Below are 27068 nucleotides of genomic sequence, written 5' to 3' on the forward strand. Positions count from 1 at the left end.
AACTGGGGAGGCGGCGGGGGTGAATTTGTTTGCGTCCTCTCAGTGCGTCTAGCAGATCTACGAGGTGGCATTTTTCTGTCATAGAATTTTTAAAGATAAAAGGGACATCAGTCTTTTAGTAATCGGATGTAAGTCGAGTGTCGTGAAATTAGTTCATTGGTTTTCAAGTACAGTATTTCCCAACTTCCATATGTTTGCATTAGCAAGTAATTCATAGAAAAAGTTTATGCAATTAAACTTATGAATTAAATAGTGATCACTCAAACGGAGTCATGTGTTTGGTTCCGTGTCTGACTCACTCCTAAGATTCGTTCGATGTGCCTCAGTTATGCGTAATTAAAATTTTAATAAGCTGTTGATACTAATGAGTCTGCCCTAAGTCCACAACCAGACAAGGAATAGGTCCTAAGGCGGGCTCGTCATTTCTAAGTCGATTACTGCTTTAATTACACATAACAACAAGGTACACTTAAAATCTTAGAATTATCAGTTGTAAATTGTTTGTAATACCACATAGTAAATCTCATGTCAACATTCAATGAAGTAAAATGCATGCCAAATTCATTGATAACTTTTCAGTACAGATAGTTTTGAGAAAATTTGACCTCACAAGGGTCCACATTACATCAATGCAAAAGATAGTTTTGACAGCACAAAATCCCTTTGAATAGTGTAATCACTTAGTCGCAGGGTCAACCTACATACAAAAGAGTAGCACCAATGCATGCTCAGAAACCTATACTACGAAGATGTGTGAGTAGTATTGAGTCCTACTCACGACAATCCTTCCCTGGTGGAGCTTGGGATGATGTCGATGCACCTTGTGGTTCCGCTAGTCTCCGTTCGGTTGTAACCATTCTCTCCTCGAGCGCCCTGTATCTTTCTCGATACTCCCTTATTTCTGATTGAGCAGCGAGAAGGTCCTGAATAAGTTGGTCTCTGTGGTGGGAGTCTCGTTCCAAGTCTCTGGTGCGAGCAGTGGTAGACTCTATGATGGCACTCAGCTCCCGGACCTGATCGGTCTTCGTCCTACCATGATCATCCATACTCGCTATGCATTGAGTCATGACGGGGAAAGATCTAGCAGCCGATCCCCCGTGGATGAGGTCTTAATAGCCACGTTGGTCGCCATATGGTGACCGTTGGCGTTGTTGTCGGCTCCACCTTTCAATTGTTGTTGCCCAACGGGGCTCAGACCCGTTGTATCCAAAGCGGTGTGCGGGCACCCTTGTGGTGTAAGGAGGGTTGAAGACTTCCGGTTCTTTTTCAATTTCATTCTCAACCATGACTATCTCATCGTCTTCATCTTCTTCTTCTTCATCTTCCTCCTCTTCTTCTTGTTCTTCTTTGGATTCCTCCTCGGGATCATCTTCAATTTATTTCTTGGGCTCTTCCTAGATCCATCCAGCATTTCCCTGATTAGGAAAGTATGGGTCCTTTGGTAGGTGAAATCCTGCCATGTCGTCTGTACGAGAATAGGGGTGTAAGTGCCATGCAACGATTGATAATAATAATATTGTGCTATAGCAATCATACAAATATTCCTATAATATTTTGAATGTTTAGATTTGGTCCTTAATGCATTCCTTGTAGGGTGAAGTTAGGTTATTAGATTTGTTGCCCAACATGACTATCCCCTAGTATACGTAAATCACTCCTAGGACAGATATAGTTGATCAGGAGGCTATATCCCTCCCAGACTTGATTCACATATACCAAGGCATACTCATGGTGTACAACTCCTCTTCTTTTAATTTATGTTCTTCTAGTTATGACACTACGCGAGTATATATTCCATGTAGGCATACTTTTAAACGAGAAAACTATTTATTTTTTCTAAAAGTATTCCCTGTTAAAATGTTTTATAATAAGAGACTTTTAGTCCCAAATGTGTTTATAGTTTGTATATCTTATGTTGTTTAGTATACTTAATTCACTATAAACCGTGATCTGATACCAATCTGTCACACCCCGAAACCAAGGATGGCGGAAACATCCGGGGGTGGAGGACTTCATGTATAGTATCATAGCCACAATGGCAATAGTAATTTAATAATTGAAAGAGTTACATCATTGTATGAATTACATGTTTCCAAATCAATTACAATATGTTGACAAAACATGAAATGTTGACGCCTTAACGTCCCATCCTCAAAATGCACTTTGATACCTATTTAGTGATTTCCTGAGAATACAAGGTATTTGAAAAAGTGTCAACATAAAGGTTGGTGAGTTCATAAGCTTTTGTTTCAAAACTTGATAAAAGTCTTTCTCTTCTAAATGTCATGTTTGTTCCAGAAAATCCGATATTTTCCTTCAAATGTGTAATGTAGTCTTGTATCCGAAGACTGAAATGTACAAGTAACCTTCCTTACTGATAGAAAATTATACGTGTTTAAACCGACTTAAACGCATTTGAATTAAATGAAATTCCCATAAATTCTTATATTTGTTAATACTTTCTGTGAGTTTATTATAACCATACTATGACCTAGTTGGCCTGATACGACGTTCTTCAGGCGTCGGGATTGTTTATGACATTTGTCACCCTAGACCTACCGGTCTAACTGTTGCATGCAGTTAAGGTGTGGGTTTGTCAAGCCCAATATACATCTATATATAACTATCACGCTCTCCCTCCAGGAGACTCTGGTTACAATACAAGACTTAACGGTAAATGTGAAGCGAATGTCTCACGAAGTTATTAACGAATTTACGTGTAATGTAATGAAAATCCATTTTCGTATAAATGTACCCTTTTGAAATGTATGTATTATGTGGTGTATCATAAACTATACCTATTATAGTTTATCAAAAACAAGGGTAGTAGTGGTAATGTACGTAAATTATATTTAACATAGTTTATTCAAATGTTTGTATGAAATGGATGTACTTTGATTATAATAATTTGTTATCCTTTGTATATGTATCAAAATCTATTTATTAACTCATGCATTTCTATATATCAAGACCAAAATATCATTTATTTATAATAACATATATTCACATAAAGATGTACACCTTTCTCAACATGTTACAAGGTGAAATGAAATCGTTAGTATTTCTCTTATTATTAACAGATTTCATTACTGTTCTTAGAAAATTTATAGAAAATTCATAACAGATCCAAATCAGAATCCATAAATTCTGGGAGTTTGGAAAATGAGTCTAGTTTGTTTATAAATTTTCCCATGATTTTTAGTCACCTCCAACTTAAGTGAAAACGTCCATGAACATAGAATGGTCCAGTTTGGTTCTTGAAATGATAGACAGTTTTGTGAAAATCACCATAAATTGTAGAAAAATCGTATGGAGATGTGCATGTAGTCATTTTAAGTCTAAGAACTTTAACTACTTTCACCTTGCACATTTTTGAAAAATAAAATGTTTTAGTTGACCAAAACAGTCCGTGAATGGAGTCCAACTTTTCTGATGTAAGCTGTTAGAAACATTTAGTTGTGTTCTTGGTGATTTAACTTGTATTACCCCCATTAAAACTTAAGAAAATATTAAAAATATAGGGGTATGAACTCACCTTGAATGAATTTTGTGGATGGATGTTGGAGAAGAGAAGTGTTCAACTCAAGAACACTTGAAGGATTACTTTGAAGATTCAAGAATCTAACACAATAATGAGGGAGTTTGTGTAAGCATTCAAGGATTTGAGTAAAATGAAGTGTAATCATCACAAGGAGGATGAAGTATACTTACCAAGAGTGTAAGAAAGCTTGATGATCATCCTTGAGTCTCGAATTCTTAGAGAGAAAAAGTGAGAGAAAGTTGTGTTTGATCTTTTGGTAAGATAAGAGAAATGAGTAAAATGAGGAGTATGAAATGTTGTTCCATCTATAATAGTGTGGAAAAATTTGGAAATGATTGAAAAGTACATTGACAAGACCTGGGTATGGTGGAAGACGTATGGCATGTCATGGAGTGGGTGTGAGGGGTTGCTTGTGTCATAAGCTAAAGATAAGTCAACACTCCACCTCCTTGTACTTCACCCACTAAATCTTGGATAATATTGGCATTAAAAACATGATTAATTATGTATTTTGGGTCTTCATTTGTTAAAATAAAGTTTTGGGTGAAAATCTCGCGTTAAAATGATGAAAAACAGGCTTAAATGCTAAAAATATTGAAAATCGAGTTAAAATTGACAAAATCCGAAGTTCCTGGCCGGAGGTCGCAAGGGTTTAGCTTCTGAGAAGCTTAGAACCGAAGTCGAAGTTCGGTTGATCAATAGGGACGAAAGTAGAAAAGAGACCGAGAGGAGAAGGAGAAAAGAACCGAAGGTGCGGAGACGGGAAAAGGAAGAGGTGAGTCTCGGTTTCGGCGGGTTCGTCTCTCGGTTCTGATTTTCGATCTCAGCAGATTCGGCTCTCGGTTCCGAGTTTCGGTCTCAGCAGTTTTGGATGTTGGTCAGTCTCAGTTGCTTCCTAGTTTTGGTTCCTTCTTAGACTCGGTTCTAGGGTTTCGGTTGCTAAGAGGTTTCAGCATGTAAGAGGAGTTTTGGCTCCTTAAGGCTATTTTCCTCGCTTTTACCCCGTTTTAGCCGTTTTTGACCCGGTTAAGTGTAAGGATGGCCCGAAAGACTATGAAAAGTCACGGGAACTTTTGAGAGAGATTTGGGAGAGATTTGAAATAGAAAGGGGTATGGTGAAAACGATTGAGAGAGGTTTCATTTGTGACCATTTTGAGTGTCCAGCTTTGCAATGCGAGATCCGTAAAGCCCGTTAAGCCATGTTTTAAGGTCCTGCACACTCCCGATGAGTGTGAAATAGTGTTTTATCGCTTTGGTTCATTGTTTAGTATTTTCACGGCTATGGGAATTCACACATACGAATTTTCCAATGATGTTTTCTCATTAAAATAGTGAGTTGATTAGTAAATACACAATGTAAGCCTTAATGTTCAAGGGCTAATTGAGTCGTCCAGTTTGACTTGTTGACTTCGTTTGACTTAGACTTGACCCAAAATTGACTATTGTCACACATATTCATATTTTCATTGTCATTTACAATTCAATTTTTTTTCCAGAAAATCATAGCTTCATAACGCTTGTTTCTCAAGTTACCCGGGAAGTTACTCCATCACTTTCAACATCATCCTCTCATAACCGTATACAGCAAAATGTGTAACATTCATTAATTACTTCAAGGTCGCCACTGTCAAATATCACCGGTCAGGGTAAGTTTTTCATAATTATTTTTGTATTATGTTTACCTAAACAATTTAGATAATATAAAAACTTTAATACATTCAATATTTACTAACATAAAAAACTACCAATGAGCAGTTGTAAACAGTTCAAGTACGTTGTCAATTTCAAATCACCAAACAGTTCAAAATGCAACAACTTTCAACACAGGCAAGACCTATTTGAACTATGGTCATATATTTCAAATTATGTCATTATTGATTAATACATAATATTTTTTAGTGTTTCATATAATTACATTCACTATATTTCACTTTATTCCTTTTTTTCACATTTAAAAGTTACTTCACAATTATTACCAATACAATCATTAGTCATTATTTTTTCAAAAAAAAAGTGTTACATTTCAAGAAAATAACACAACAAAAACGACAAAAGGGAAACGAAAACAATTCAATACAAATGATATTCCTTTTTTGATTTGAATGAAGATTTTGTGGAGAACTCAAACAATACTACTATTCGTTCTCAACCTTCTTGCGGTTATACTGATAAGGTTGATTACCAATGTATGTTATCATTTAATTTGTTAACATGTCCACTTATACATTTTTGCACTTAATTTTATAAATATTCATTGTCTTATTAATGATTTAAATTATGTTTATTTTGGAGCACCAAGAAAAAAGAAACAAACATTTGTGTCTTATAATTCAGTTGGTCAAAATGATGTAAGGATTGACACCCAGACTAAATGTATTGGCATAAGCAAAGGCACTGTTTCTTTCTATTTAAAATTTAAAATTTTGGTTATCCAATGAAAATTATCCTTTCAATATGTTATCACCCTTTTCATATTATGCTTTTAGTATATATTATTTAATTAGTTTTTTTGTTTCTTTATAGATTATTTGGATTCTGGTGATGTGGTATACGTTTGCTCTGTATGTAAAGCTAGGGTTTGGAAGGAGAAGCAATAAGAGGAAATAAAGATTTAAGGAAAACCTCTTATTCCATATGTTGTCAATGGAAAAGTAGAATTACCAAACTTGATTCACTCACCTCAGTTATTGCTTGATTTATATAGCGGAGTTACTGCAAAAGTCAGAATATTATAAAATATATTCATAGATACAATATGATTTTTGCATTTACATCTATGGTTGGTAAGACTGATCATGCCATTAACTTTGGAGGTAGTCCTTATGCTTATCGAATGCATGGACAAAATTATCATATTGCAGGCAGCTTACTACCAAAGGAAGGCAAATTACCGAATTTTTGCCAATTGTATATATACGATACAGATCACGAGGTTGACAACAGATTCAATGCATACGAGTAAGTAAATACATTCTATCATATAATAACATTAAATACACACAAACACACCACACACACACACACACACACATATATATATATATATATATATGTTTAATATTTTTATTATGTCTCATAATATTTATATCCATGATTTTGTTTTTCTATTAATGTAGTTCAAAAAAGAAAAAGTCAATGTCTCATAATTCAGTGGGAAATCCTTTTTCATTCGAGTTCTTGACTGTTCATAAGCTAATGGGTTTATTGGATTCTATAAATCCATTAGTTAAGAAATTTACAATGGCATGTGATCGATTTGGATCGAATCCAATAGAGCGTATTAGGCTTAAATTAATTGGGACAATAGAAAAGGATGGTAGACAGTATAATCTTCCTACCATAAGTGAGGTTGCTGCACTTATTGTAGGTGACATTGACGGTTCCGATTCACGAGATATTATGTTGGAAATTCAAAGTCGTCAACTTCAAGGCATTAATGAGTTACATCTGCAATATCTTTCACTTCAATATCCTTTATTCTTCCCTTATGCCGAAGATGGATTTCGATTGGATATATTACATCATGGTGTTGAAGAACCAAACTCTAAAGGACGAATAACACTGACAATGCGAGAGTTTTTTGCTTATCGTATACAACAAAGAACTAATGAAATATCTTTGATATTACGTTCCAAAAAACTCTTCCAATAGTTTTTGGTTGATTCATATACAATGGTTGAAAATGACCGGCTAAATTATATTCGGTTTAACCAACCAACATTATGTGTCGCTTCTTATGGAGACTTGACCGAGGCTGCTCAAGAAGGAACTGAAGATGCTTCTGCGATGGGAAACGTATTATTATTCCATCTTATTTTACAGGTGGAAGCCGTTACATGCAACAGAATTACTTAGACGCAATGACTTTGGTTAAATGGTTTGGTTATCCTGATCTTCTTTTAACCATTACATGTAATCCTAAATGGTCAGAGGTAATTTGATTCGCTGAATCTGAAAATCTTAAACCTGAAGACAGGCCCGATATTTTGACAAGTACATTCAAAATAAAACCTGATTCACTAATCACTAGACTCAAGGAAGAACAAATTTTGGGTGAAGTCGATGGAGGTATAAATCTAAAATCTCATTATTCATTTTGTTTTATTTTGATTTTATAATATCATGCGTTAACCATGGTACATATTTGCATCATACAATTATATATATGATCGAGTTTCAAAAAAGGGGTCTTCCACATTGTCATATATGCCTATTTTTAGAAAAAAAAAATCTAAACTTCCAAATCCCAAAGACATAGATCGCGTTATATGTGCTGAATTGTAAGACAAGGAACGTGAACCAAATCTGTATCAAATTATTTCTCACAACATGATACATGGACCTTGCGGTAATGATTTTCCATTTATTCCATGTATGAAAAATGGCAAATGTTCTAAAGGATTTCTAAAAGACTTTACAAATGACACATACATTGATGATGACGGTTATCTAGTTTACCGAAGATGCAACAACGGAAACAATGTTGTGAAAAACGGAGTTTCTTTTGGACAATAGGTATAAAAATTCAAATTTTATTTATATAAACATTTATTTCTTTATAAATGTTATCTTTTATAGGAAAGATATGTTAAATGATCTTAATTTTCTTTATGACATTTTCTTTCTTTTTTCAGATATGTTGTTCCATATAATAAGACACTTTTGAAGCAATACCAAGCCCACATGAATCTTGAATGGTGTAATTAGTTTGGATCGATAAAGTACCTTTTTAACTATATTAACAAAGGTTCATACAGGATCACCATGTCTTTTTATGACGCCAAAAATAACAAAAAACAACATAAAGAAAATAATGATCGTGATGAAATTGTTGAGTATTACAATTATCGTTATATTTCTGCTTGTGAGGCATGTTGGAGACCATTTAGGTATGACATTCATTATAGAACGCCACCTGTTGAAAGGTTGTCGTCTCACCTACAAGACAAATAACTTGTTGTGTTTAAACCATCCCAACGTGTTACTAATGTTGTTTCTAAACCAACTATTGTTGCTTCTTAATTTTTGGCATGGATGGAATGTAATAGCTACGACAAAAGGCAAGGGAGTTATCCTATCTTGAATTCCCAATGCAATATGTTTGGAATAAATCAGATAAAGCATTGACAAGAAGAAAAACAAAGACAATGTCACTTGGCAGAATTAGTCATGTGTCTCCTAAGTCTGGTGATGTTTATTACTTGCGCATTTTGCTCAACAAAGTAAAGGGTCCTACTTGCTATGATATTAGAATGGTTAACATGACCGTTTATGACTTTTACAAAGATGCTTGCTACGCTCTTAGACTATTAGACGATGATAAATAGTACATATCTTCTATACAAGAAAACACATCATTGGGCCATCGCTTCTTTCTGCAAGTCTCTATTCTTTATGTTGATTACATCAGATAGTCTATCTCGGCCTCATCATGTTTTTCAAGAGACATATATGTCACATCCAAAAAATTTACGCCAAATTTAAACTTTTTCAATCATAAATAAAACCAAATAGTATTTGTTTACAAAATGTTTTCAAATCATTATTCATCAGAGTGTCCCAATAACTAGATCAAAAGGATGAGGAGCGGTACGGTGACGCCTTCGCCTAGCCATGATGTCCTGAAGTACCTGAAATAATAAACTGAAAACTATAAGCCCGAGGGATTAGTGAGCTACCCCTAAAATACCAATACCACGCTGATAATACCATGTCAGTAACAGGCAATCAATAACATGCATACTGGGCCATTGGCCTGATTGGACTGCCATGTAGGGCCTTCAGTCTATAGATCCTATCCCAAACCTTCGGCATGACTGGACTACCACGTGGGCCTATAGTCTCCTCGGACCGCTCATAGGGTATGTTGGCCTTCAACACAAATCAGGGCCACCTCAACCCAACCAACAAGAAAATAACCATGTACGCATAACTATCATATATTGGCATATACAAACATCAAACATATCTGTCTCACTAATCATCAATCATAGAAATCTCTCATAACTAGAGTACTGACCTAGCAGGTCACTAACATACCAATCCCTACAGATCATAAGAGCATAATATACTGTCTATCCTGATTCCGATCTAACATATCATAACCACATGTAGCACACAATAACAATAACAACTTAAGGTCCGACCTTAGTATCGTAGACCCTATTGATATAGTGAGGATAACTCACCATGCAGATGTCGACTCGGTAGATGAACTCCAACTCTCGGATCACTGTCAAAAACTCCACCACCTATTACCATAATATAATTATACCCATAAGTTCCCAACCTTTTAAGGTACCCCAAAAGTCAACTAATCAAACCCTGGTCAAAATCAAAGTCATCAGTCAAGGTCAACAGTCCATGTTGACCCTAACTTGCCGAGTACCCTCAGCTACTCGTCGAGTTCCTTGAAGTAATTGCCCACTCGCCGAGTCACGGAGTAACTCGTCGAGTTCCTTCGGTTTATGTTCGAACTCTAAGGCAACTCGTCGATTTTCCTTCTTGAAACTCGACGGTTACACACGCATACATAAATTGGGGAAACCTCAACCGACTCGCTGAGTTGTTCATACAACTCGTGTTCTATGGCAATCTTCATCGGACTCGCCGAGTTGTTCATCCAACTCGTCAGGTCCAGGCCTAGCTTCATATGACTCGCCAAGTTCCTTCATTCCTTAAGCCATACAAACTCTTTTAAGCCATGTAGTAGCTCCAAATTACAGATCCAAGCTTCTAACGCATGCATTTCACGTACAGTTGCAAACTTTACATGCATGCATGGCTAAAAAGGCTCTTAATGTCAAATCCTAGCTCACAATGCGGGTTTCTTACTTAAGGAGGCTTCATACATGACCAAGATCAGAGCTTTATGGCTCTAGAACCCAAGAAGGGTCCAGATATGATGTTACAACTTCAGATCTAGCTCATATCCCACACTATCATCTCAATCAAACCATAAAAACCCTAAATGTCAACCAAATGTGGTCTAGAAGGAAAATGAAGTAAAGGTTACGACTTGATACCTCCAAATGATGCTAACTGAGGTAGATTTTTTATTCCCACGCCTTCCTTGCTCCTAAACTCTTGCCCTCCAAGTTCTTCCTTTCCAAAAACCTTTTTTGTAAAGCTTAAGACACACAAGGATGAAGCGCCATGCGGATTAGGGTTTTCTGAGCTCACAAAGGACTATAAAGAGGCCCAAGGAGGGTTATGCTTCCTTACATAGGGTGAAAAACCCTGAGATATAGGGTTTCTTCTACCAGCTCCTACTCGTCGATTTTTTCATGGACTCGGTGAGTAGGCCTTCGAATACGTGATCTCACCCCGCTACTACTCGGTGAGTAGGGCAACTAACTCATCGAGTAGATATTAAAACAAAATAAAGTTTCATTTAAATCAATAACCGAGAATTGGGGTGTTACAATTCTCCCCCACTTGAATTAGACTTCGCCCTCGAATTCTGTTTGAGTAAACAATGTCGGGTAATGCTCGCGTATCTCTGCTTCCGGCTCCCATGTCCACTCGGATTCCCTCCGATGTTCCCACTGCACATTCACTAAAGGTATTTCTTTGTTCTGTAAAATCTTATTTTTCTTCTCCAAGATGGCCATAGGCCTCTCCACATAATTCAGGCGCTCATCGACCTGAATATCATCCAACGATACTACTGCTTCCTAGTCCATAATGCACTTTTGCAATTGTGAAACATGGAACGTGTTATGAATTCGGTTGAGATCCTCCAGTAGCTCTAGCCTATAAGCCACTTTGTTAAACCTGGAAATGATCCTGAATAGCCTAATATAACGGGGACCCAATTTTCCCCTCTTCCTGAAGGGGATCACACCTTTTCAGGGCGAGACCTTCATAAGTACCATGTTACCAACCTGAAACTCCAAATCTGATCGATGTCTATCAGCGTAACTCTTTTTCCTACTCTAAGCAGTCTGCAACCATTGTCTAATCTGCTGGATCTTTTTGGTAGTTTCAAGGCTACCTTCGTCCGACCCATCACTCTGTGTCCAACCTAACCCTAACAAACTGGGGTTCTACATCTCTGACCATACAACAAATCAAAAGGCGGGGCGCCAATACTGGAATGATAGTTGTTATTGTAGGTGAACTCTACAAGCGGTAGGTGGGAATCCTAGCTCCCACCGAAGTCAATGATGCACGTCCTCAACATATCTTCGAGGTTCTGAATGGTTCGCTCACTCTGTTCATCGGTCTGCGGATGAACGTTGTACTAAAGTGCAGCCGCATACCCAGTTCCTCATGGAACTTTCGCCAAAAATAGGAATTAAACCTGACATCCCGATCGAAAACGATGGAGACTAGAACTCCATGGCGAGAGACAATCTGGCTGACGTACATGTCGGCCAATTTTTCAGCCGACGAACTCTCCCGTATGGCCAAGAAATGGGCACTCTTGGTCAATCGATCCATGATGACCCATATAGCATCGAACCCCTTTGCCGTCCTTGGCAACTTCGTAATGAAGTCCATCGTGATCTGCTCCTATTTCCATATGGGAATCTCCAGAGGCTGCAACTTACCATGCATCCTCTAATTCTTGGCCTTGACCATCCTACAGGTCAGGAACCTCTCAACATACCAAGCGATTTCATGCTTCATATTGGGCCACAAGTAACTCAAACTCAGATCACGGTACATGTTGGTGGCCCCTGGGTGTATAGAAAAGTGAGACTTATGAGCCTCCTCCATCACTGTCTGCCGGACCCCTCCGAAAATCGGAACCCAAACCCGACCGTGTCGGGTTAATAATCCACGGCTATCCTTAGCAAACCGGGTGCTCACCCTTAATCCTCTCCAACTTCCAGCTCTCTAGTCTTATACCCTCTACCTGAGCATCCCTAATCAAGCTCACTAGCAGGGAATCCACCGCTATCCTCATACACCTTGCCGGGGTAGAAGACCCAACTGACTTGCGGCTCAATGCGTCCACAACCACATTCGCTTTACCAGGATAGTAAAGGATCTCACAATGGTAGTCCTTGACTACATCCAACCACCTGCGTTGCCTCATGTTCAGGTTCGGCTAATCCATGATGTGTCTCAAACTCTTGTGATCCGTGTATATAGTGCAACGGACCACATACAGATAATGCCTCCAAATCTTGAGAGCGAATACCACCGCTCCCAACTCAAGACCATGCGTAGGATTTCTCGTCTCATGCGGCTTTAGCTTCCGCGATGCATAGGCTATCACTCGTCCCCTCTACATGAGGACTTCCCCCAAGCCTGTGATGGATGCATCAAAAAATACTACAAAATCCTCAACTCCCTCGGGGAGAGTCAACACCGGCGCCTCACATAAACACCGCCAGAGGGTCTCAAACGCCCTATGCTGCTCAGGGCCCCACCAGAAATCCACCCCTTTCCTCGTTAGACGAGTGAGGGGTAGTGCAATCTTGGATAAATCTCGAATGAATCTCCGGTAGTACCCTGCTAAACCCAAGAAACTCCTAATGTCTAAGGGAGATTTCAGAATCTCCCACTGCATAACCATCTCGACTTTGGCTGGGTCGACCAAAATGCCCTCCTAGTTAACGAGATGTCCAAGGAACTAGACCTCTCGTAACCAAAACTCACACTTCGAGAACTTTCCATACAACCGTTCTCACCGCAGAACCTCCAGCAGCTCCCTGAGGTGCTCCTCGTGTTGCTCTTGGGTCTTGGAATACACCAAGATATCATCTATGAACATAATGACCGAGCGATCGAGCATTAGTCTGAAGACTCGGTTCATCAAATCCATGAACACTATCGGCGCGTTGGTGAGCCCAAACAGCATCACCACGAACTTGTAATAACCATAAAGAGTCTGAAACACGGTCTTCTCCATGTATTCCTCCCTTACTCTGACCTGGTGATATCCGGTTCAAATAGATCTTGGAAAACCAAGATGCACCCTGCAGCTGATAAAAAGATCATCTATCCTCGGGAGTGGATAACGGTTCTTCATCGTTAAGTTGCTCAAGTCCCTATTGTCAACGCACATCCTGTGTGAACCGTCCTTCTTCCCAACGATGAGGATCGGAGCTCCCCAAGGAGAACTACTCGAGCAAATAAATTGCTTACCCAGCAACTCATGCAACTGAGATGCCAACTCCTGCATCTCTAGCGGTGCCAGATGGTACGAAGCCTTAGCGATAGGGGCCGTACCTTACACTAGATCAATCCTGAACTCTACCTACCTCTCCGGAGGCACTCCAGGTAACTCCTTTGGAAACATATCAACAAACTCTCTAACCACTGGAACATCTGAAACTGAAGCATGATCCCTAAACCGTGTATCCATCACATACGCTAGATAACCAGCACACCCGTGCTGAATGAACTGTCGAGCTCTGGTGGCTAAAAAACCCTACTCCCACTCTGATTCCCTCACCATACACCACCAGTTCTCCCCCACTTGGGGTTCGAACTACCACTCACTGTCCCTCACAATCGATCATGGTGCCAAACCGACTGAGCAAATCCACTCCTACGATCACAGATACTTCCCCCATGGGGATAGGAATCAAATCTATCGGGAATGATACCTCGAAAATCTCCAACTCGCATCATCGGTAGACCAAAGAACCAGAAACCTCGTGCTTGTTGGCGATCGAAACTCGTAACGGACACTCAAGATCATCTACCAACACATTGAATTCTCTACTGAAGGTCTGAGATGCAAACGACCGACTCGCCCCCGAGTCGAATAAAACAAAAGCAATCAAGGAGTTTACTAAAAATGTAACTAATCATAGTTACAACTGATAAGCATACTGTTGGATAAGGTGTCCAAGTCCATAACTATTTCTGGTAAATACTTGACCCGACCCGGCATGGTCCATTTGGGTTGCATGGCAACATGCAATTGGATAAACTAAATGAGAGAAATAACACATATGGTTTATTAATATATTATAAGTTCTAATATATTAATAATATTATTTAATTAGTTTTGATCAAGAATTAATTTAGAATAAATTAAGTGATCAAAAGAATAACTAATTAAATATATGGGTAGATTATTTAAATCTTCCATATCTTATATAGTAGGCTAAAAGGCTCCATGGATTATCAAGTTGGGTTCCACCCATAGGATGCTCCATGGATGCTCCATGGAGTTGACCCATGGATTGAGAAATGAAGAGTCATATTACATTGGGGTTTTAACTAATGCAACACACTATATAAGGACCATGTCTCTCCCCAAAATCGGCTACACTAGAGAAACAAGAGGGCTTGGCCGATTTTGAGTGTGTTAGAGTATTCTCTCCAGTTTATACTTTGCATTTGGTGTTGTGTGAAGCATTTGAGGCATCACACTTGAGGTTCTAGGCTCACAAGGTTTCAAGGAACACTTACAACAACAAGGTATGTAGTTCTATCTATTATTCAAGTTAAATTTGTTCCCCATGTATGATAGATAGGATCATAGCCTTGGAAATCAACTTTGCATGATAATTAGACAAACATAGATCCAAGGTTATTAGGGTTGCATGTACACTTAGGAAGTGTTAGAAAGCTCAAAACCCAACAGTGGTATCAGAGCCTAGACTTGTTTGTTTGTTATTTGTGCTAAATAGTTGAAAAACGTTTATATTTTTTGGAATCTGATTGATGAACTCGCCGAGTCCATGGGGGGACTCGCCGAGTTCATGTGAATCTTCAACCTACTCACCGAGTAGGTTCATGCACTCGGCGAGTAGGAGCCTCGGAATGCAGTTTTTCGACTTTAGTTGCTGGAAATGGACTAGAAACATTACCCTAAACTATTTTGCTACTTGAAACTTGTTTTAGATGGTGTAATATCTTTGATAATCCATTTACAACAACTAGTTATCAAAATTACAAAGTTTTAAGTGTAAGTTTTGATTCATGAAAGTGTTCATATTCATGTTCTTGATCTTATGATGTTTAGATGATCATAGGAATTATTTGTAACCTATGTGGTAGATTAATTCTTGAACATTATGTGTTTTAATAGAGTCCATAACTTTGTCCTCAAGTTATGGAAAACCAAAATTCACTTTGTTTAAAAACCATTAAAAGAACACATGGGTTATAAAATGAAGTGTCTTCATTTTTAGTACCCTAATAAACTCATAAGTTACAAGAAATGAAAAGTTTTGAAAGTTTACAAAACTTGCCCTCAAGTTTTGGAACAAGTAAAGTCTTGATTAAAACTTTAGTTCCAACCCTTAGGATTTTAAAAGTTAAAATTCAACCCTTATACTTATAATATTATAAGTTATATATATATATATATATATATATATATATATATATATATGTGTGTGTGTGTGTGTGTGTGTGTGCGTGTGTAAGATTAAAGTCGTCTTACCGCTAGTACGCCTCATTCACGAAGCCGGTCTATAAGGTGGGTATAAGGTTGTTGCCTATAAAATTGCAACCTAATGGGTGTCTACTCTCACCCACCACTTGCTTGACTGGTGGAGGGTCGTTAGCTGAACGGGTAAGACAAGGACTTATAAATTCTCATTAAAAGTATGATGAATATTATAAAGTAACTAAATGTTTTATTAAATTCCCAATCTTAGTTACTTTAGGAAAAATGTGAATAAGGTGTTAATCCATGAAATTGCAATTTACACTTTGTCTAAGTCGTTAGTGGAGTGTGTGTGGTTAACCGACACACTAACTTGGAGTTAACAAGGTAGGTAAAGGGTGACTTAATATTTATCATAGTATCGATGGAGCGTGTGTGGTTAACCGGCACATCGATTGAGGGGTAATTTATTAAGGGTACCAAGTAATTTGCATGGTTACTTCACACCTCGTTTTGTGATCCTCGGCATCCCAGTCACAAAACTTGGAGGGCACACTCGAGATTGAAACATGCCTATGAAAAGTTCATTGAATCTCAAAAGAATCTAGGAGTTTCTTAGAACCAAATTAAATATTTTTAATATTTCGACTTTGGTGGAAATTGGTGAATCGTCATTCACCTACCTTTCAAATATGTTATTACTTAGATTACGACATACCTCTTCTAAGTATAATATATTGTGATTGGATCCTAGCCTTAATACTACATTTGGGTGTTTTATTAAGGACTATCTCTATTTCTAAACTAAACTTTTCTTCTTTTCAGATGTCTGCAAACACTGGTACTTCTGGCTCTAATCCTAATGGCTCCTTTTCTCTTATGAACTTGTGTGGGAAAGTCACTTTTGATGGATCCAAATTTAATGAATGGATCAGAAACATCTGAATGATTACCCGCTACTAGGACAAAGAATATGTCCTCGATAAGGAGCTTAAGGAGATTGATGAGACAGTTGCTACTCCTCAAGAGATCGCTGACTTTAGGGCACATGAAAGGGATGCCACCAAGGTGGCATGGATCATGATGGCCACTATGACAACCGATCTCCAAAAGTCCTACGAGGACTACTACCCTTTTGAAATGCACCAAGATTTGATGGAAAGATACCATCAAAGTGCACGACAAGAGAGGTATGAAATCATCTCCTCCATGATAACAACCCGAATGAAGGATGGAGAACCCATCACGAGCCACATGCAGAAAATGCAATGATTTGTGGACCGCTTGCTGAAGCTTAATGTGAACTTCCCCGAGGAGCTAGCAATAAATATTATTTTTCACTCCTTATCTTCATGTTATGATAAATTCCGCATAACATACCACATGTATAAGGAAGAGGTCACTCTCAGCAAACTTCAAGGACTCTTAAAGACCGCGGAAAGTGGTCTTAAGGGTAAGGTGGTTGTTACTACTCCTACTCCTACCAACTCCACCCCTGTCTTGGCAATCGGGAAAGGACGAGGGAAGAAGACAAAGAGTTCTTCGAAGGGTACCAAGTTTAGGACCCTTGATGGCTCTTCTTCAAGTGGAACCAGGAAAGGTTTCATCACTCCTTCTTCTATTGCCATGAAAAGGCACATTGGAAGCGGAACTGCCCAAAGTACCAGCAAGATGTGAAGGATGGGAAAGTTAAACCCAACCATGTAGGTATTTACAATATCTTATCTAATAACTCACCCCATTCTAATTCATGGGTCCTTGATACCGGTTGTGGTATTCATATCTGTTTTGATTTGCAGGGACTAAGAAGAAGTGAGAATGTGGAGCAAGGAAGAATAAACTTGATCATGGGAAACAGGAAAGCTTCACTTGTCACCAAGATTGGAGTTTATACTTTATCGCTAAGTAGTGGGTTTAGTTTAGATTTGAATAAATGTTGTTATTCGCCAAAAATGGCAAGAAATATTATTTCCTTTCATGCATTGTATAAATAAGGTTTTACCTTTTCATTTGATAATGACGTTGATTCGATTAATGCTTTCTTTAATAATAGTCTTTATTTTAAAGCATTACCTTGTGATGGCGTGTATGAAACTGTATCTATTGCCGATAACTTAGGAAATGATGTTTTGGGTATTGATTCTCCTAATAATAATAACTTGGATAAAGCATCACTATGGCATTGTCGTCTTGGACATATAAGCAAGAAACACATAGGCCAACTCCAAAAGGATGGAGTCTTGGAGTCATTTGACCTAAATTTTGATGATAGTTGCGAATCATGCTTACTTGGAAAAATGACAAAGTCACCCTTCATAGGTTCTTGTGAGAGGGGTGATGGTTTGTTGGACCTTGTACACACGGATATGTGTGGACCATTCAAACATGCCACAAGGGATGCTAATCATTATTATTTGACTTTTACTGATGATTATAGTAGATATGGATATGTCTACTTAATCAAGCATAAGTCAGATACTTTCGAAAGGTTTAAGGAATTTAAACAGGAAGTCGAGAATCAATTGGGCAGGAACATTAAGATGCTTCGATCCGATCGAGGTGGTGAGTATCTTAGTTTAGAGTTCCTCGACTATCTTAGGGAATGTGGGATTGTCTCACAATTGACACCTCCCAGGACACCGCAGTTGAATGGTGTGGCTGAGAGGCGTAATCGAACCTTGTTGGATATGGTTCGTTCCAAGATGAGTCGAGCTTCGCTACCAATCTCATTCTATGGGTATGCCTTAGAGACTGCCACCCATATTCTTAATCTAGTCCCTACAAAGAAAGTTGCCAAAACTTCTCACGAGATGTGGACTAGTAATGTACCCAAACTAGACCACATCAAGATTTGGCGTTGTGAGGCTTTTGTGAGGCGCAAGTCTCATGATAAGCTAGAACCCCGAAGTGAGAGGTGGATTTTCATCGGCTACCCACAAAGATCCTTTGGTTACCTCTTCTACAGACCTAGTGATAATGTGGTCTTTGTAGCAAGAAGAGGAGTCTTTCGAGAGAGAGAATTTATAAGCCAAGGAGACAGTGGGAGGAAAATTGACCTTGAAGAACTTCAAGAGTCAAGTGGTGAAAGGAACTTCAAACCCTAGCCCTTAACTTGAGGAGGAAACTCCTGTTGAGCCAATTGACGAATCTGTACCTCTGAGGCATTCCACGAGAGTTAGGAATGCACCTGAGCATTACTATGGTTTCCATATTACTGCGGAAGGTGAGACACTTATTAGTGATGAGACACTAGTAGGTCTGGATGAACCTAACAACTACACGGAAGCCATGGCAGGCCGTGAGTCTGCTAAATGGAAAGAGCCTATGGATAGCGAGATACAATCCATGTATGACAATCAACTTTGGAACTTGGTTGAGAATGTACCAGGTTGTAAGACTGTAGGGTGCAAATGGATCTTCAAGAAGAAGACGGACATGGATGGTAATGTACATACTTATAAGGCTCGACTGGTTGCAAAGGGCTTCTCTCAAATTCCTTGAGTGGATTATGATGAGACCTTTTCTCCAGTAGCCAAGATTAAGTCTATTAGGGTTATGTTAGCCATAGCTGCATTTCATGACTATGAAATTTGGCAAATGGATGTCAAAACCACTTTCCTTAATGGAAAGTTGACTGAAGATGTTTACATGAGTCAGCTAGAAGGTTTTGTCAGCAACGAGTACCCTAATAGAGTGTGTAAGCTTGAGAAATCCATTTATGGATTAAAGCAAGCACCTCGCAGATGGAATCCTTGCTTTGATGAAAAGGTCAAGGAATTTGGCTTTTCAAGGAGTGAAGATGAATCTTGTGTGTATGTCAAGGCTAGTGGGAGTATAGTTAGCTTTTTGGTATTGTATGTGGATGACATACTACTCATAGGAAATGACATCCTAACTCTGCAGGAAGTTAAGTCCTAGCTTGGGAAATGTTTCTCTATAAAGGACCTCGGAGAAGCTGCCTATATTCTAGGGATAAGGATTTTGAGAAACCGGAGTAAAAGACTAATTGGACTTAGTCAAAGTACATACTTGGACAAGGTGTTGAAGAGATTCAGCATACAGAAATCCAAGAAAGGAGAGTTACCCATCCACAGTAACGCCAGATTAAGTAAGACACAAAACCCAAGTACCGAGGCTGAGATAGCAGAAATGAGTCAAGTACCTTATGCTTCAGTAGTAGGCTCAATCATGTATGCTATGACGTGTACTCGACCTGATGTAGCCTTTTCCTTGAGCATGGTTAGCAGGTATCAGGGGAATCTTGGCAAGGCACACTGGACTGAGGTAAAGAATATCCTCAAGTACCTACGGAGGACTAAGGACTTGGTCCTTACCCTAGTGGGAGTATAGTTAGCTTTTTGGTATTGTATGTGGATGACATACTACTCATAAGAAATGACATCCTAACTCTGCAGGAAGTTAAGTCCTGGCTTAGGAAATGTTTCTCTAATAAGGACCTCAGAGAAGCTGCCTATATTCTAGGGATAAGGATTTTGAGAAACCGGAGTAAAAGACTAATTGGACTTAGTCAAAGTACATACTTGGACAAGGTGTTGAAGAGATTCAGCATGCAGAACTCCAAGAAAGGAGAGTTACCCATCCAGAGTAACGCCAGATTAAGTAAGGCACAAAGCCCAAGTACCGAGGCTGAGATAGCAAAAATGAGTCAAGTACCTTATGCTTCAGCAGTAGGCTCAATCATGTATGCTATGACATGTACTCGACTTGATGTAGCCTTTTCCTTGAGCATGGTTAGCAGGTATCAGGGGAATCTTGGCAAGGCACGCTGGACTGAGGTAAAGAATATCCTCAAGTACCTACGGAGGACTAAGGACTTGGTCCTTACCCTAGGTGGGAGTGATGACTTGAGAGTTGTAGGGTATAGTGATGCTAGCTTCCAGACTGATAGGGATAATTTCCGCTCTCAGTCGGGCTGGGTCTTTACCTTAAACAAAGGAGCAATCACTTGGAAGAGTTCCAAGTAGGAGACAGTGGCTGATTCCACTTGTGAATCAGAGTATATAGCAGCGAGCGAGGCAGCAAAGGAGGCAATATGGCTAAAGAACTTCATTGGAGATCTTGGAGTTGTACCAGCTATAAAGGAGCCCATGAAAATTTTCTATGATAGTGAAAGTGTTGTTGCCTTAGCCAAGGAACCAAGGGATCACGGAAGATCCAGACACATCGACACGAAATATCATTTTATCAGACATCGCATAGAATAACGAATCCTCGTGGCAAAGAGGGTATCATCGGATGAGAACCCAGCAGTAGGGTTAAGCATCTCTAGTATGCTCGGAGCATAGGGCTGAAGGATGATATGAGTTTTAGTAGTTAGATAAATTATGAAATTTGTAAAGTGTAATTGACAATTGATGATGAATAAAAGTTGTGTTTATTTATGAGTAAAGTGTTACTATCTTTTGTAAATCGTTTACTATAATTTCTTTTGCATGTTTTGACTTACATAATAGTATGTTGTGGTTTCACATATTGTTCAAATTTTCCACAGTCAATCATATGTTGGAACTAGATATGAAGTAAGACTATCATGAAGTTGGTTGTAGGTGTCAGGATATAAGACAACACTTCATGAGTGCTCATAAGTTCTGAGTATTGGAATCAACCCATGCTCACTGGAATCACTTCATGGGATTTTATCTCGAGTGATCGTGAGACGGTAATATCATATAAGTCTTCAAACCTAGAGATATGATTTGTTACTTACGAGTTGGTTATGCATTGATTGTACGAATACGCATTGGTAGCTCGGTGTTATAAAATGTGCTTTTATGTGTAATTCAATGAGTGGTAGAACAAACATATGAGTCGAAGTTTATCTGTTCTTTCTTGGATTAGAAGATGATATCTGGGCCCCTCGATGATTTTGTTTTGACCTATGTACCGGGCCCGGTCAGAACTAAGTTGATGTGTTCAATTAAGTTCTTTGTCAAACAAATCGGAAAACGGGAAACAAACTGCTGGACAATAAGTAAGACATTGTTCCATGTATTGGTCCGGCTGATATCTAAAACAAAGGATTATATGATCACTTATCTTAAATGGCGTATCAACATCTTCTCAGTTACAAGAGACCTTGAAAGAGCTACGATTGCCGATCGGTTCCTGAAGTATTACAGTTATAGTTATTAGACTTATCCAAGTGGGAGACTGTTGGATAAGGTGTCTAAGTGCATAACTATTTCTAGTAAATACTTGACCCGACCCAGCATGGTCTATTTGGGTTGCATGGCACCATGTAATCGGATAAACTATATGAGAGAAATAAAACATATGGTTTATTAATATATTATAAGTTCTAATATATTAATAATATTATTTAATTAGTTTTGATCAAGAATTAATTTAAATTAATTAAGTGATCAAATGAATAACTAATTAAATATATGGGTAGATTATGTAAATCTTCTAGATCTTATATAGTGGACTAATAGGCTCCATGGATTATCAAGTTGGGTTCCACCCATAGGATGCTCCATGGATGCTCTATGGAGTTGACCCATGGATTGAGAAATGAAGAGTCATGTTACATTAGGGTTTTAACTAATGCAACACACTATATAAGGACCATGTCTCTCCCCAAAATCGGCTACACTATAGAAACAAGAGGGCTTGGCCGATTTTGAGTGTTTTAGAGTATTCTCTCAAGTTTATACTTTGCATTTTGTGTTGTGTGAAGCATTTGAGGCATCACACTTGAGGTGCTAGGCTCACAAGGTTTCAAGGAACACTTACAACAACAAGGTATGTAGTTTTATCTATTATTCGAGTTAAATTTGTTCCCCATGTATGCTAGATAGTATCATAGCCTTGGAAATCAACTTTGCATGATATGTAGACAAACATAGATCCAAGGTTATTAGGGTTTGATGTACACTTCGGAAGTGTTAGAAAGCTCAAAACCCAACACATACCACATATATAATAACTGAAACAGAAAATAGAAACATACCAGCAACCACATCTGCTTTGGCCTCCTCGGTCGTGAGCTGAAAGGCACGCCCATGAGCCTTCGAAGGCTCTACCTTGACTAGCCTTCCATCGCCAATCCTCAAAGTAGCCGATGCGGATCCCTACGCCGGCTTGGCGGCGAGCTGCGGACAGTTGGTCTTCACGTGACCAACCGGCTTGGCGGCGAGCTGCGGACAGTTCCTGGCATAGTGCCCCTCCTTTCCACATTTGTGGCAACCACCTCCTGCTTGATAAACCCTGGAATGACCCCTACCACACTTTCCACAAGTGCGACTCTGCTGACCCCCGGTTCGAGTATCAGCGGTCTTGGACCACTTAGGTGCCGACTGAGACTGTGCCGAAACCTGACACTGCACCTTCAACTACAGCTCTATCTCCAACTCACGCCACCTCGCGGCTTCCTGAAGATCCAAAAGAGTCTCACAACGTTGCGTAGCAACAAACTGTCCAATATCAATCTTGAGCATACTCAGATAACGAGTCATCTGAGACTGCTCTAAAGCAAACTTCGGGAAAAACATTGCCCTCTCCATGAACATACAAGTGATCTCCATCACTGACTCCCCATCCTGCCTTAATGTCAAAAACTCCTGAGCAAACCGCTTTCGCTCAATGCGTGGGACGTAGCGGGTGTGGAACTTATCCCGTAACTGCTCCTAAGTAATAGCAGTTCGCTGATCATCAGTGTACGACCATGTCATCAATCTCCAATAGTCTTTTGCCCCAAGCCTCAGTAGGTTTAGGGCACACCTGACCTTATGGTCAGCAGGACATGAACACGTGAAGAAACATCCCTCCACGTCAGATAACCACCTCATAGCCCTGATCGCATCTTGCATACCATCAAACGTCAGGGGCTTCATGTTATCGAAGTCCCGATACTAGAAAGCCTTGTCGGCTCCTCCTCCAACCACTGCCAAGGTTACAGCCGATGTGGCTACAATGACAATTTTCTCTGCTAGAGCTGCACACCGCTCATCAAAGTACTCAACCATCACAGTCTTAATCGACCCAAACATCTTTGGCAGCTGTGCTCGGAATGCCGCAACAATCTTGTCGTGGAGAATGTCTTGGATCCTGGCATCCAACTCCTCTGTCCCTATCTGTACCACGGGCTCAGGTGTCACCGGCACCTCCGACCCTCCGTCCACTGATCCTGATCCTGATCCAGACCCTGATCCGGATCCAGTAGTAAAACGTCTCATCACAACCATACTGAAAAATATAACCAAGACGTCAGATAAACGACATGATATTGGGAGACAAATTACCACAACCCTAGGGGTTGTGACTTCCTTGCTACGCGTATGGTTCCTATGCTTTCAGTAGTACGGGCCCATACTACCCTTCCACACCTACCCATATTTCTCTCAAGTATCATCACAATGCCCTACCACTATCATCAACATAATATGCGCTCAACCCTCACTTCTAGGGGAATATCGACTATCTCGCAACTGATCTCACAGCTCACACATTCATGGAACTTTCACCAACCCTGCGTCACTAGTGTATGCTAGCCACACATAACGTTGGACCCGATAGACTTTCGAATATCCAATCCTACACTAATTTCGAATTGGACATTCTCAGGCTATAAGATCTTGATTATACACAGTCGTGATGCATACACTAAACATCTACAGTTATGATGTCAAATCCATATACAAGAAACCCTATGCTAGTATGCATCATATAATCAGGCAAATCTTTATCATGTGATTCCTGAAGACTCCTAGCCTAGCACTAACATGCTGTTCTATCATATCATAATATCAAATAACTGTATGGTATTTTGGGGCATACTTACAGGCTCCAGATGATCGTACCCTCTGCATCCTCCATCCTTTATTTTGAAAACCATTTTAGTATTTATTCCGAAAATTCCCTTGATTTGAGACTGGATTCACACGAGCGTTCCTCCAATTCACTCAAACCAACTCCATGATACCAACTTGTCACATCCAAAAAATTTACGCCAAATTTAAACTTTTTCATTCATAAATAAAACCAAATAGTATTTGTTTACAAAATGTTTTCAAATCATTATTCATCAGAGTGTCCCAATAACTAGATCAAAAGGATGATGAGTGGTACGGTCACACCTTCTCCTTGCCATGATCTCCTGAAGTACCTGAAAAAATAAACTGAAAACTGTAACCCGAGGGCTTAGTGAGCTACCCCCAAAATACTAATACCATGCTGATAATACCATGTTAGTAACAGACAATCAATAACATGCATATTGGGCCATCGGCCTGACTAGACCGCCCTGCAGGGCCTTCATTCTATCTGATCCTATCCCGAGCCTTCAGCATGACTGGACCACCACGTAGGCCTACAGTCTCCCCAGACTGCTCATAGGGTATGTTGGCCTTCAACACAAAGCAGGACCAGCTCAATCCAACCAACAAGCAAATAACCATGTGCGCATAACTATCATATACTGGCATATACAAACATCAAACATATCAGTCTCACTGATCATCAATTATAGAAATATCACGTAGCTAGAGTACCGACCTAGCAGGTCACTAACATACCAATCCCTACAGATCATAAGAGCATAATATACTGTCTATGCTAATTCCAATCTAACAGATTAGAACCACATGTAGCACACCATAACAATAACAACTTAAGGCTCGACCTTTGTGCCGTAGACCCAATTGATAGAGTGAGGATAACTCACCTTGCAGATGTCGACTTAGTAGATGAACTCCAACTCTCAGATCACTGTCAAAAACTCCACTACATATTACCATAATATAATTATACCCATAAGTTCCCAACCTTTCAAGGTACCCCAAAAGCCAACTAATCAAACCCTAGTCAAAATCAAAGTCATCAGTCAAGGTCAATAGTCCATGTTGACCCTAACTCGTCTAGTACCCTCGGCTACTTGCTGAGTTCCTTGAAGTACTTGCCCACTCGCCGAGTCACGGAGTGACTCGTCGAGTTTCTTCGGTTTATGATCGAACTCTAAGGCCACTCGTTGAGTTTCATTCTTGAAACTCGACGGGTACACACACATACATAAATTGGGGAAACGTCATCTGACTCACCGAGTTGTTCATACAACTTGTCGAGTTCTATGGCAATCTTCATCGGACTCGCTGAGTTGTTCATCCAACTCGTCGGGTCTTGGCCTAGCTTCATATGACTCACCAAGTTGACCTTGCGACTCGTCGAGTTGCTTCAGTCCTTAAGCCATACAGACTCTTTTAAGCCATGCACTGGCTCCAAATTACAGATCCAAGCTTCTAAGGCATGCATTTCACATAAAGTTGCAAACTTTATGTCCATGCATGGCTAAAAAGGCTCTTAATTTCAAATCCAAGATGATAATGGGGGTTTCATACTCAAGGAGGCTTCATACATGACCAAGATCGAAGCTTTATGGCTCTAGAACCCAAGAAGGGTACAGATATGAAGTTACAACTTTAGATCTAGCTGATATCCCACACTATCATCTCAATCAAACCATAAAAACCCTAAATCTCAACCAAATGAGGTCTAGAAGGAAAATGAAGTAAAGGTAACAACTTGATACCTCCAGATGATGCTAACTGATGTAGATTTTTGATTCCCATGCCTTCCTTGCTCCTAGACTCTTGCCCTCCAAGTTCTTCCTTTCCAAAAACCTTTTTTGTAAGGCTTAAGACACATAAGGATGAAGCACCAAGCGGATTAGGGTTTTCTGAGCTCTCAAAGGACTATAATGAGGCCAAAGGAGGCTTATGCTTCCTTACATAGGGTGCAAAACCCCGGGATCTAGGGTTTCTTCTGCTAGCTCCTACTCATTGAGTTTTTCATGGACTCAGCGAGTAGGCCACTAAATACGCGATCTCACCCTGCTGCTACTCGACGAGTAGGGAAACCAACTCATCGAGTAGATCTTAAAACCAAATAAACTTTCATTTAAATCAATACCTGAGAATAGGGGCGTTACAATATAATTGTCTTTCTGATGATGTCGTTCATGTTCGTGAACAAGAAATAGGAATGAAAGGTACATTCACACAAAAAAACATTCCCACTTTAATTGATATTATAAATAATTTATTTTGTTACTTTTTAATGTTTTCAGGCTTGAAGCTAAAACCGGAAGCAATTTACCACCTATCGTTGTCATACATTGAGAAATCTTTATTGAGCTATGGACTTAGTCTTAAGGAAATACCTAATATGCCATTACCTGATCACAAATATATTTAAGATTCTTTCAAT

General features: G+C 39.3%; 1 protein-coding gene across 1 annotated transcript; it reads left to right on the top strand.

Moving 5' to 3' along the window:
- Positions 1–6317: 6317 nt before the first annotated feature.
- LOC145012175 (uncharacterized) lies at positions 6318–8868 on the top strand. Its single transcript, XM_078970962.1, has 7 exons — positions 6318–6499; positions 6658–7130; positions 7364–7466; positions 8120–8128; positions 8176–8238; positions 8299–8410; positions 8590–8868. The coding sequence occupies exons 1-7, from the start codon at positions 6318–6320 to the stop codon at positions 8866–8868; spliced, it is 1221 nt and encodes a 406-aa protein (XP_078827088.1).
- The last annotated feature ends 18200 nt before the right edge of the window (positions 8869–27068 follow it).

Source organism: Lactuca saligna, chromosome 1 (genome assembly GCF_052625555.1).
Source record: "Lactuca saligna cultivar CGN05327 chromosome 1, ASM5262555v1, whole genome shotgun sequence".
NCBI lineage: Eukaryota > Viridiplantae > Streptophyta > Magnoliopsida > Asterales > Asteraceae > Lactuca > Lactuca saligna.